This window comes from Falco biarmicus, chromosome 1 (genome assembly GCF_023638135.1).
Source record: "Falco biarmicus isolate bFalBia1 chromosome 1, bFalBia1.pri, whole genome shotgun sequence".
NCBI classification, from domain to species: Eukaryota; Metazoa; Chordata; class Aves; order Falconiformes; family Falconidae; genus Falco; species Falco biarmicus.
In genome coordinates, this window is record NC_079288.1 from 43,327,240 (window position 1) to 43,340,330 (window position 13,091).

A 13,091-nucleotide genomic window follows, 5' to 3' on the forward strand; every position below is an offset into this window, starting at 1 on the left:
GAGCTTCTTCCAAATAGAGAGGCCAGGGTCATTCCATATCTTTCGAGGATGCCTCTGCGTGATCTCGCCTATTTGCGTTTCTGTCCATTAATCTGTAGCAGAGTCTCCACGCTTTGATAGATGCATCCGTAGGCATCCCTGCTCCCTAAAGACCAAAGCAAGTTCTTTACCCTCTCAGTCTGCAACAGTCCAGAGTGGAAACCTCAAATCTAATGTGTTTCATGTAAGAGTAGTAATGAGCTGCCTGCTCTTCTAGCCTAGCAGTTTATGCTGAAAGGATCCTTAAAAATTTTTCCCATTAAAATTGGTGCCCAAGCTGTACTAATCTCAATGACTGCATGGTGAACTCTGGAAAGCATTAAAATAGTACTATTTGGTTACTAGAATCGCAATATTTTCTGCAGGGGTAGTGAACAGAAAGAGACAGCTGTGATGTGAGCCGAAGTGTGTCTACATTCCCTTCTACATATTTCATTGACTTTTAAAAGGCTTTAACAACCAAAGGCCATTATAGAAAAACAGTGTGCTCAAAGAGAGGAGGACGTACACTTGTTCACATGCTGCAAGCTGGACAGAGCTGCATAGCTGAATATGAAAAAGGCTCGCCTTTTTGGTACAGTCAAATTTCCACAGCTCTCATGACTGGTTATACTGCTCTTCAGCAGGTTATCGCATCATCTTAACAGCAACAACAAAGGCAAAAGAATATTTCCAAAATTATTCTTTTCTTTTCTTTTTGTTCTGATGTGTGGCTGCTGGTTACAAAACTCTGCCATAAATCAGGGAACCATTTTTTCTTTTGCAGGTTTGCCAGGCAACAGTATTTACTTTTCAGCTAACCTTTCAGTTAAAAACTAAGTTTAGTTGCCTTTAGAGCTTATGCTTCCAAATGTGATTGACCTGATTAATGTGCAACCATATAACCATAATGTTATCATGCATGTAACTTACAAACCTGTTTTTTCTGTTGTTGTTTTTTAGCTTTTAGGTAATCCATCTGCAGGACGGCCTGAAAGGGCGGAGCATGCAGGGCGAAGGTCTTCTCATGGCAGTGCAGTGCCACAAAGGTCTCGACCAATGTTGGTCCCTTCCATTGGTTAGTTGGACAGATTGGTGCATTTCTGTTCTTTGCAGCCTCAGAGTTGGGAAGGTGGTCCTCAAAAAAGAAACAACAGACACTTGTCTTGAACCATGGTTACTCTTAGTTTAAATGAGGTGAAATGGAGCTGAGAACATCTCCTTCTAAATATGAGTCTCTCAGGGGGCAGAATCAGTAGTCATTGACATCACTGGAAATCTTTTCATTGAATTTAGTGGATATTGGAGCTTTTCTAAGGTTGTTTAAGCTTAGATACTCTTAGAACTTACCTGAGAAGAAAATTGCAGGCAGGCTACTATATAATCAGTAAAATAAACGTACCCATTCAGCCATTCATTCAGCCATCCATCTTTCCATTCATCAGCCATCACTTTGCATTCACTTTCCATTTTCTTGACTACTTTTTGGAATTTAGCAGGAAAAATGGAAGCTGTTACATGTAACAAGTTAGTAGAACTTGCATATATTTACTAGATTTGATCCTTCTTACAGAATCATCCCTATTCTGGTTTACTTACGACTTAAACTATATGCTGGTGTATACCAGAAAATCCAAAAAGTAGTGCAGAAAAGATAATGGAATCAAGACACTATGGAAAAATACCTATCTGTTAAAACATACACTCTTACACTCTATACTGACAGGAAACACATGGAAAACAAATGCAGAAAAGGTTCTGTGGGCTATTAGCAGAACTTTACTCCATAAGGACGTAAAGTTAGTCCGGTTCCTGTCCCTAACTTGGACTTCTAATTTGTGAACGCTCTAGGCATTGTCAGGAGGATAAGGAAGTAGTGTCAGGCAATTCTCACCTGACATCTGTATGAATGAGAGATGTCACAAATGGGGATTATCAGAAGGAAAGAGACTGATCAAAGGAATACGTTTATTTTTAAATATTAAAGATTTTTCCCTTTTCATAGAATCACACTAAAATTCCTGGACTGTAAATTAAAAGCATAATCCACCCAGTGGGCACAAATTATTTTGCTATTTAGTAGATAATTATTATTATTGAAACCATAGATCAGGAAACACGCACAGCTGTAATGCATGAAACTTTCTTAGTGTCTTCAGTATAGCATGACTGGGCAGAGGCTGATTCTCGTCCCACATCCTGGTGTGAACCAGGATAATCTTCACAGGTGTCCATGGAATTATACTGGTATGAAAATGGGAGGTGGGGGTGGGGGGAATCAGCTCCAGGGAGGCTCTTGTGCTTCCATTGGAAGGGTTATTGTTAGCTGAACCAAATAGCTTTCTGTGGTGGTTTGTGCTCGGCTGGAGGTCAGGTGCCCACCACGCTGTTCTGTAACTCCCCTCCTCAGCAGCACAAGATGGGGAAAAAATAAGATGAAAAAAAAATACACTTTTGGATGCTGGTGTGAAGACTGTTAGATTTTCATGTCCTTTTTCTCTGAAAGCAGCCTTTTTTTTCTCAGGAGTAAAGATTTCCGGTTTATGTTTGGACTAGTTAAAGCAAGTTTTGTATCTAAGTTCTTTCTTTTATATTGTCTGCTAGAACATTTTTTTTTAAATTAATAGTGAGAGAGTAGACAGGTTTGTTTGAATTAATCCTTTGGGTTTCCTTTTAGTTTTAATTTTAATTAAAAAATAAGGAAAGTGATTACATTTATCAGAGCTCGCTTTCTGTCAACGAAGTTTGAACATGGTAACCGCTAAGTGATGACTTCGCTGGTTGGTAGTTCAGTAGCAACAGCTTAGGAATCAGATAAAGAAATTAATTTCTGATAGTCAATCTGTACTCAAACAGATAATTAACTAGAAAATAAGATCTTCAGGTTTTATTTCTTCCAGTGTTACTTAAAGAATCATTTAGTGTGTGTTGTGTTATGTGCAATCCACACAAATGCTCTTTGGGGAAGTTCCATTAGGAATAAATTACAATATTGTCTAATACTGGTAACAAGCAAACTACTGAGCGTTATGTACAGTACCTTAAAAAAAATTGTAAAAAAAATGCTGTGAAGCTGTTGGAAGGCCCTTAGGTTTAGAGTTCAAGAGACCTAATTTCTGACTAAAAGACTAGCGATTAAAATTGCTGAAAGATATGTATGGAATATTTCTTGCTTTCAGCATCATACTATACTAAATCACTGTGAGGGTAAGTGAAGCAAATATAAACACTTAATAAAACTCTGCACAAAAGTTGCTTCCTGTAAGCCTGCTGGGAAAAAAAAAAAATCTAGAAGATATGAAATGTACCAAGAGTTCAGAAATGTATCAAGAGTGTCATTTTTGAAGATGGGAACTATTCTAGCTGTGTCATTATAAAGTGAAAAGCAGAGTAAAATAAAAGGAAAGAAGGTAAATATGATTGAGCCAAAGTATAGACTGCTTAAATACATGAAACTGTTGTTGGCCTCAGCATATATCTCAAAAATGTGGATTCCAAATGTCTTGGCAGCAGCTTAGTCCTTAACGTGTGTGCCTGGAGTTTTTGGTGAGTTATTCAGCTAAAGGGTCGCTTTAGTGATACAAAGTTCTAAAGGCAGCTCTGGGAGGTTAAATCAGTGGGAAAGACCTTCAAAATTGTAATGTTCTTAGGATTCCAGTGATAAAAACTTTCTCAAAATGTTCCAGAATTTAAATTCTTTGAGGTATTTTCTCCATTAAGCTATAAATACTTTAGATTAGAATCTTCTTGCAGGTAGGACTTAAGTAAATGAATTAATTTTTGTTTTTAGGTTGATACTTTAGAAGGTGAAACACAGTTTACAGTGCACTTGACCTTGCAGATCTGGCAGGTAGGATTGTTTAAACCTCATAATAAAAGATGATTCCTATCCAAAGATCTAACAAACAATATTTACGCTGTATGAATTCTAAAAAGCACACAAATACTCCTTTCAAAAAAAGCCCCTTTAAAAAAAAGGAGGTACGTGTTTCTGTGATTTCTCTGCTGAAGAAGGATTTCTAGAGGCTGAGACATCTGGCTCAAGTTGTGCAGTGTTTAGCCTTCCTACTATGGGCAAGTCAGAAAAAGAGGTAGGCAGAGCCTGCCCGCAGGAGCCTCCACAAAGGCAGCTATACAATATGTTTTAATAGATCGTTCCCTTTTTCTCCATAGAAATTACAATGGACAGTAACAGTGAAGGCGGTCGGTCTCGGTCAGGTAGTGAGGGAAATATTTCACCTGTAAAAGAAGAAGCTTATTATCGCAGCATTGGTGGACACAAGAAATGGCCTCAGCAGCGTACCATGGCCTCTGAATATAGATACGGTATGCCGAACATTATTCATCCTTTGTGACAGACACATTTTAGAGCTGCGTGTTAACAAGTGCGGTTTCTGTATGACAGCATTGCATGCAATGCAGAATGCCAGGGGAGCTGGCTCTTTAGTCCTGTCTGCTCTCAGGTAAGTTCCTCCGGCTCAGCTGTAAGGTACCAACAGCCCTTAGTCCTCTGTCCTGGAACTGCTGTGCAGCCACCTTTCCATACTCAACTGAGTCCAAGCATACTGCATGGCATGAACCCGTGTGAAGCTGTCCTGCTACTAATGCCAGCCAGTATTTACTGTACTTCACACCTGAACAACCATTCATCTAAATGACCACATTTCCACTCGATTCATGTAGACTGGGCAGGGACAAACAGTAGCTGGTATATCACAGCCCAGCGCCCTGTAACAGGAAGCAGTTACCATTTGTTATCCTGATTTACAGCTTGGGCCAAATGAAGATTTGGGGTCTTCCCAGTGACCACACAGGACTTTGGCTGTGTCACCTGGTGAAGACAGAAATTATTCTTATTTTTAGGAGTAATTACAAACTTGTATTACATGAGTAAGGCAGTTATACCCATTACTGATAGTATTTCTTGCTTCATCAATATAGAAATCATTACATGATCAACAGCTCAGTTTTCATAGTTCATAACACAGTAGATTGAAGTGTCTAATACTTAACCTGTGAAAGCAGCCCAGGCCGTATATAGAGCTAAGAAACACATTAGGGTTTTGTTCATACCTGAAGTGAAAAAAAAGGAGCCCTGAAAGTTTAATTTACCTGAAAGGTAAATCCTAATTTAATGCTGAGTTTCAAAGCAAACGTATGTGACTGACTGACAGCCAGCTCATCAGCTTGTGTATATTGCTGTATATCTAGTCAATCCAGTGCAGCTGTGGTTGCAATTACACATCGGTTGGGAATCTGGCTGGCTGCATCCAAAGACTTAAGATTTTACATACACAGTTACATGTGTGTGTATATGTATGACATACCTCTGTACCTCTTGAAAGAGTAAGATAAGTGGCTAATGAGCTAATCAAGAGATTATTTGATTTCTGGTTCATTGAAGCAAATTGTGACTATTCTGAATTAGATAGTTGCAGGCCAGTGCTTTTAACAGAGATACATTTACCTGTAATTCATGCTTGCACCTAACCCCCACAAACTGCGGTTGGAATTGGATGCAAAAATCCCTATTGTTAATTTAAAAAACAAAACACCCCTTAACCCGCCTGTTTTACATTGGCTGGTGGGCCTGAGTATGAACCACAGAATGACTGCAATATGACTGTGTGAGGAGAACAGAGAACAGAACAGAGAAGAATCCCATCCTTTGTGTCCCATTGCTTTCTGTCCCACATGTGCCCTTCTCCTGCACTTCCTGTGCTTTGTGCCTGCCTAAAGCTTCTTGGCTGGAATTTTTCCCTCCCCTTTTGCTGTTCTGCATTTTTTTCTCTATTCACATTCTTTCTTGCGCTCTGGACCCAAGAGTTAGTAGCTGTTCCCCTAAAGCTGTGACCCTCTGAACATTTTTTCTGGGAGTTTAAAAATATCAAGTGTTGAATAAAATGCATCTGATGTAGAGGCAAAAAGAGGAATTTTATCTAAAATATTCCTTATTGAATGTTGAAACTATTACCCAAAATTGGAGTATTTAATTTGTAAGAGGTGATTACAGTAAACATTGTATTAATATGAAAATTGTTGGGAAAAAAATTTATATAGTTGAACTACATTTTCATCATAATTCATAACATCGCTTTCTCAATTTATTCATTGTGAAGGATCTTATAAAGTGAATGCTAAGTGTTGATTCAGCAAAGAACAAAAGTGCGTGACTCCCACTGAAGTTAGCGGGACTTGCGCAATAAGCTGAGTTTTTTAGAAGTGGCTTATGATTTTGAGGGCTTAATTTTTTGGGACTTAAGCTTTGTATGCCTTGAAGGAACTTAGTTTTGGGGAAAGCGCTGCCACATGCTCTTTCAAAACAAAATTAAAAGCCTTTAAAACCCATCAATCAAAACACTTATTGTTAGGAATTTTGGCTTAATTTTCTAATTCACTGAAGTCCATCCTTAAGTACGTTGTTGAATCATAGACTAAACCCATTCTCCAGGTAATTTCAAAAGTCTGAAAGATGTGTGAGACAAAATGTCAGTTCTTGTATTTTGTGTCCTAATGGATTTGGTACCCTGCAGTGGACAGACTTCAGTGCGGTGTCAAGTGTTGTGACACTCGTGGATGATCTTTCCTAGTGAGCTTATGGTTAAATGCAGTCATAGCTAACCATTTCTTCTCAATTTTAACACATCTTGTTAGTGTTTGGGTTGGTCAGGGGCACTGCTGGCTATGGTAACTGTTGACTGTGCTTAAACAAAATCATAGGCAGCGTAGCTCCGACCCTGGCATAACTGACACTACTGAAATAAATTTCTTCTTGCGGAGAGGAGAGGTTATGACCATGTTTTAAACCTGGTAATTAAGACATGGTGTGTCAACATGGCTGGGATGTGCTTTTCATGTGTCCATGAAGAGCAGAAGCAGCTGTGCTGGAAAACAGGTGGATCCAAAGCATGGTTATTTTTGCGGTAGTGATAAAGCCTATCAGACTCATCATTATGTCGCTCTTTAACATGCTTCCTTAATTGATGGCAAACCCTAGTAAACCTAACAGAATTTGCTTCGTTGTCCGAGCTGTATCCACATGTGTAAATGTCAGTGTGGTGTAGCAGATCAGCACCACACTCAGTGCATGCAGATTGTATACGCTTCTTTTTAAAAACCAGCAACTTGTTAATTAAAAAAACCAACACCAACGCCAAGCTTAATAGGACATGCATTAAGTTAATTGGGTTTTTTTCACTGAAATGCCAAACATTTTTCAGATATTAACTGGTATAGTTGAAAGATGAGGCCAGCTTGTATTACTGAATTGTTCTTTTCTGAATTTACTTTCATAGATGGCTATGGTGGTCATGACCATCTTTCTCCAGATATCTATGAAGAATCAGAAACAGATCCTGGCACAGAAGATATTTCTACTCGGATATTTGTTGCACTCTTTGACTACGATCCACTGACAATGTCCCCAAATCCAGATGCTGCAGAAGAAGAGCTGCCATTTAAAGAAGGACAGATCATTAAGGTGGGCTCTAAGAATAAAGGAGACAAAGGACCCGGTTTTACAAACAGGGTCTCTTTTGTTCTGTGTGGAGAAGGCTGCCTGTGTGACTGGAGTCCAAGACTTTTTTTCCTCTGGAGGTTCAGGCTGTAAATCTCACTGGCTCGGGAACCTAATACCTAGTGCTAACAGCTTAAAAATAAATAGGTAATGGGCAAAAATCTCAATAGTTAGGGCCAGACTCCATGAAAGATGTAGGTGCCAAGACCAGAATTGTGACTCTGAAGCCCCTGTGGCCATTGCCACAAACCCTGCAGGAAAAGCTGCTTCAGAGAGGATGTCTTCCCTGCAAAGATACTACACAAGTGCTTAGTGTTGTACCTTCGTACATACCAGAGCTGCTGGGTGTTTTTAAATGCTGAACACTCCTAGCAAGTATATGCTTAATATTGAAGTCTAGAAGTTAGGTATTTCTCTTCTAGAGTCATCTTTTTCTGAAACAGGAGACCATGCCCTTTTCTCACTGTTTGGTGTAAAATATACACCCTGCCTTTAGACAGGGTGCAGAAATTGGGCGTTTCATGTGACAGGGACAGCACTGGGCTCTGTCAAGGTCTCTAGCCAGCCCTCTTCTATCCCAGCTTGCCTCATTTTATGCTTTGTGCATCTGCGAAGCAAATTTTTTTGGTTTGCTGATCTGATTTTAAAAAGCTAGCAGATTTTTCTGTTGAGTCGGCAAATGTAAGCATCTCCTGCTGCAGCCTTGTATCTAACTGATCTGGTGCAAAATAAGCAGAAATGAGAGTGGCAGAAGGAACAGCTGCTGGTAGTCCAAGGGTAATTGAGATTCAAGTGTGTTGTAACACTGGCCATTTGAAAGAGAAAATTGTGACTTAGGCTATTAAAATACTGACTGCTTTCCAGTATGTTGGATCAGATCCTAATACACATGTCCATATCCTAAGTTGCTTTTATTTTTAAAGTTAAATACTTGGTTAGATATTTTGCTTACCTCCTTACATAAGTTTTATGCCAAAAATATGGAACTTATGTAAGAGCTTATTCTTTGCAAGAATGTTCATTTCACTCAGATATTTTAATTGTTTCTTAACAAATATGTACACATTTGGCACGGAACAGCCTAGAGACATCCCACTTATTCTCAGTGAAGTTTGTCACATACTGTCAGTGATGTTTGGTTTGTGTTTGAGACCATGGTGATTACTATGTGATCTGCTGCTTTGACTTTCTCATCAAATTGTTGTGAAGATGGATTAGTTTGCATTTTGAAAATACTTTTCATACATTACCTGAGCAAGCAGGATGGTGGAGGGTCAGTTCCAGCATGAGCTGTATGAAGTCTGTGCCATACATGTGTTACGGTCACATATGCTGTACTGTGTGAAGTAGCAGAGGTGCCAGGCGAGTCATGGATATATAGCCATTAAAACTGGAAAGCGTTCCTGCACTAGAAAGGTGAGGGAATTTACAGTCATTTTTAATGCGCTCAGATTTAAAGTGAAGGGACTGGTTTGGGGTTTTTTGTTTGTTTTTAAAGAAAAGAAAGAAAACAATTGATTTGAACCCAAATAAGGGACAGTCTGAACTCAGTCATCAGTTTTGCCTTAAGAACATCACTTTTGTTTAGTACAGTTCTTGTTCTAGGCCTCTGTATCATTAGTAGCCTTTATGAATGGGCTGCATTTTGAGAACTTAAGAGAAATTTTGGATTTACCTGCTATCATTGATGAAAATTCATGCTATGTTTATACCTTTGTTCATGTTTTGTGCAAAGACGATGGCAGAGCTTCAGTACATATACCAAGTATATTAAGTATTACATAGGTGGTTTTGATCATATACAAGTTGTTCCCTTCAAAGTAACTCTTTGGTACAATGTTGCAAATGCTTCATTTGGAATATCGTTCACACAGCACCAGAAATGGGCAATTCTGTAAACATCAATGTACAGCCTTAAGTATACTTTTGGCTTAGCACAGGGAGAAACAGATGACTTGTAATGGTGTCTCTCACTTTTTGTGCATTTCACTACTAACAAAGTCCAAATTCTGCTTTTATATATCTGAAGTTGTAATTCAAATTAATATAACAATTCCAGTTCGGTAACATAAGTCAGAGTAGTCAAAAACTAACGTAATTCCACATCCAAACTGTAGTCATCAGCCTATGATTTAGTAACCATTTAGCCTGCATTAAAATTCCCAAATGCTAAACCCTTTATTGACCAACATTATCACTCTTTGAATAATAGGTTTATGGCGACAAAGATGCTGATGGATTCTATCGTGGAGAAACCTGTACAAGAATTGGCCTTATCCCATGTAATATGGTCTCTGAGATCCAAGCAGATGATGAAGAGATGATGGATCAGCTTCTAAAACAAGGCTTCCTTCCCTTGAATACACCGGTTGAGAAAATTGGTAAGGGAAAATACGTACGCTTCACTTCTCCTAACTTTTGGGTGCTATTAACTTGGCTGGATCCGCCTTGCCTTTTGTTTTTCCTATATGCAGATGTTTCCAAATTGTACAGCAATTTACTACACCATGGGATACATTCTGTGTCGGTATCTGGATGACTTTATTCAACTCATGCTTAATCTTGGTCACATCTTTTTCTGCAAATGTGGACTTGTTTCTTTACCACTCCATTCATTACTTCTTAATAATAATAAAAAAAGGGTCTTGTCACCTGAAAGATTTCTAGACACAGAACATGATCCCTGTGCTTTGGAGTGTGCTGTGCTGAGGTGCTTTGTGATATGCTCACTGCTGCAAAGCGTAAGAAGATTCACTTCTTCATTGTTAGTTTTACTCTTCTGCATTTTCCTACTTTACCGATAATTTAAAGGGATGGTGGCAGAGGGTTATGTGTAATCTCACTGGGGATAGCACAACATATTGTGAGATTTTGCGGATATCGCAGTAACAAACCCTTTAAAAAGCAGAGTTCGGCCAAACAACTCTGTATTACAAACCACTGGTATTATGTCATTTGTTCACTGTTGTACACAGACACACAGTGCAAGTATCTTAACTTAGAATTCTTTCTAAAAATAAATGTCATACAACTATCTCAATGTTTTAAATTTTTCAACATGATTCAGAGAGTATAAAGGGCTGAAATTGGTTCAGTCCTGTTTAAAAGTGAACTGTAAAAGTGGTTGCTAAAAAAACCAAAGAAGTCTTTGACAGTTGTTTTCTTAGATTGAATGAAACCTTGTTGTTTCCAAAATCGCATTAGTAAATGTGAGACCAGGGGGTGGGGGGTGGGGGTTGCTGTTTAAGATATTGAGATATTTTAAAATTCTCCATCGTCCATTAAGGGGAAGGATCATCTAAGTTCTGAAATGCTTCATCGAGTTCTTAATGCAAATCTCGGTATTTATTTACTTACGCTGCATGAATACAACCAGTATTCCCACCCACATGCACTTGTAAACCCCACTGCCCGTCGGCTCCTCTGAGTATCGCACGTACACCCCCACGTACATTGGCAGGACAAAAACCTGGGGCAGGCACAGGGCAGGACCAGCAGGTGTGCCTGTACGGGGCCGGCTGCTCGCGGCACTGTCCTGCATGCGGAGTCATTTCCGTGTGGGTCCACATCATGCAAAGTCTGTTGGAGTGAGACGCCTAGCTTGCTTTAGGTACGTCTGTAAACACAGCCAGGGGCCTGGTGGGATTAAGAAGCATCTAAGCACACGTCCGCTTCCAGCAGCGAGGTCACGCCTGGGTGCAGAAAATACCTTCCTGAGCAGCTACAGTGGAAACACTGCTTTAAGTCCTGCTTAGTGCTCTCCGTTGTTGATACGGAATGCTTGTGAAAAAAGAAACGCTAACCTACATCGCTCCCCACAATTTGAGTATTTTAGCTGTCTAACGGTCAAATTTTGCGAATATAATTGGATTTTTTGTTGCGCTTAACTGGCAGTGGCTCCTTCAGATAGCTGAGAAATCAGAAAGTCTCTATCTTGGAAAGAGACAGAGGCATTTTGTGACAGAAATGTTGCCCTGCCTTACACTTTTAAGCAGTTCTTTTTATTCTGGGATGTTTCACGGCAAGCTGTAAGCAACCTACTCCCAGCAGTTCACCTTTAAATATTTTAGCACTTTAAAAGGATCATGTATTTTCTCTTTAATATGGATTTAAATTAGCTATTTAAAAAACAACAAGCGCTCTTACTAATGGATTTGGAAAGGAAAGCTAGTTTGGCTCTATTTTAAACTAAATAGAAATTCTGAATAGCAGAGATCCACGTGCTCAGACCCTTGCTGTCACAGAGGCTGCCCACGTGGATTTTTAGCAGAAGCAGGCTCTAATTGCCCGTCTGTCTCGTATTGTTACTCATGTTTTTAATGTCATATCAGACACTTTACATGCTGTGTTCATATGACTATATTTTTCTTAATCCTTTGCCCACATTAAATCCTTAAAAACAGAACTCTGAACAGCTTCATATCTTTTCTTCTTTTATTTGTATGCATGCCTTTCCTGAAGTCAACTGTGACCGTTTCAAAGAGAGCACACGCTCTGTACACCGCAGATCCAGAAAGTCTAAAAGAGGTCTGTGCTAAGAACCAATAATTTGATTCAAGCTGTAAATTCGCTGAAATTATTTGAGCTGTCTAGATTTATTTTTTTATGCCTTTGAACTTTTGGAAAGCAGCGGTTGGAAAATACTGTCACATAGCAATTCCATAGAGGGTCCTTCTTGGATTCTTTTCTTGGTTGTAGAGGGGCTCTTAACCCTGAGCAGTGGGCAGTGTCTTGCCCCAGAGAAGTACTTCGGAGTAGGAAGTGTGACTCTGAGACAGTCGTTCAGGTATCGGCTGATCCAAGCTTTGGGGAATCGGGGGGATCAGGTCCTGCGTCTGTTACAGTCTGTGCTGTCATTTTGGATCCCTCCTTGTGTTCTGCATAAATCCCTTGCATTGGTAGCTGGGAAGGTAACTCAGACCACCCACTGCAAGAGTAGGTGATACACACTTACCAAACGCTTCAGTGTCAGCCGGTGGGTGTCGTGACAGCTGTGAGTGCACGCCATGCTCGGTAGTTGCTCCTACGTTAGCCCAACCTTTAATGTTCCCCCTCCTGCCGGAACAATCCGAGGGTGCCTCCTAACCCCCCCGGCTTCCTCTGTCACACTGCATAGCGCCCATCAGACCTGCCCTCAGTGCCTGTCTGTAAGTAGCACTAACAAGCATGTTTGTCTTGCTAGAGCAGTCATCTGCAAGAACCATGCCAATACCATTCAAATTTAAAATTACGCCCATTTTGGTCTTCTCTGTAAATGTTTAGTATCAATCAGTACACATTTCATGTGGTTCCTGGAAACTACAGATTTTACTCCCTTCCTTCTGTTCCCACAAAGGAAACTCGTAAAATTAAACAGTACTTGAGAATGTGGTTTTGTAGTCAGTCTTGAAAATGTTGCAAACCACTTGCATAATGAATAGTCACTTTTGTCTTGGGACAGCTGAGTGTCTGTTTCTCCTTCCAGTCTCCCAGCAGAAAGCTGAATGATCCCAGGTGGAAAATTCCCTGAGATTAGGGGGTGGAAGGGAATAGACGGTAAATATGGAAGTTTGGATAA

At 39.8% G+C, this 13,091-nt stretch overlaps 1 protein-coding gene across 3 annotated transcripts in view; it reads left to right on the plus strand.

Annotated features, from left to right (window-relative positions):
- Window positions 1-13,091, plus strand: part of RIMBP2 (RIMS binding protein 2) — a 162,487-nt gene that overhangs the window by 141,801 nt on the left and 7,595 nt on the right. Inside the window, exons 20-24 of one of the 3 annotated variants that reach the window (XM_056342805.1) lie at window positions 982-1,096; window positions 4,192-4,344; window positions 7,314-7,498; window positions 9,747-9,915; window positions 11,996-12,061. In XM_056342805.1, coding sequence (XP_056198780.1) covers window positions 982-1,096; window positions 4,192-4,344; window positions 7,314-7,498; window positions 9,747-9,915; window positions 11,996-12,061 — 688 coding nt within the window. Of the gene's footprint in view, window positions 1-981; window positions 1,097-3,808; window positions 3,869-4,191; window positions 4,345-7,313; window positions 7,499-9,746; window positions 9,916-11,995; window positions 12,062-13,091 lie in introns of those variants that run through there. The other 2 variants (XR_008822502.1, XM_056342813.1) reach the window with 2 other exon arrangements.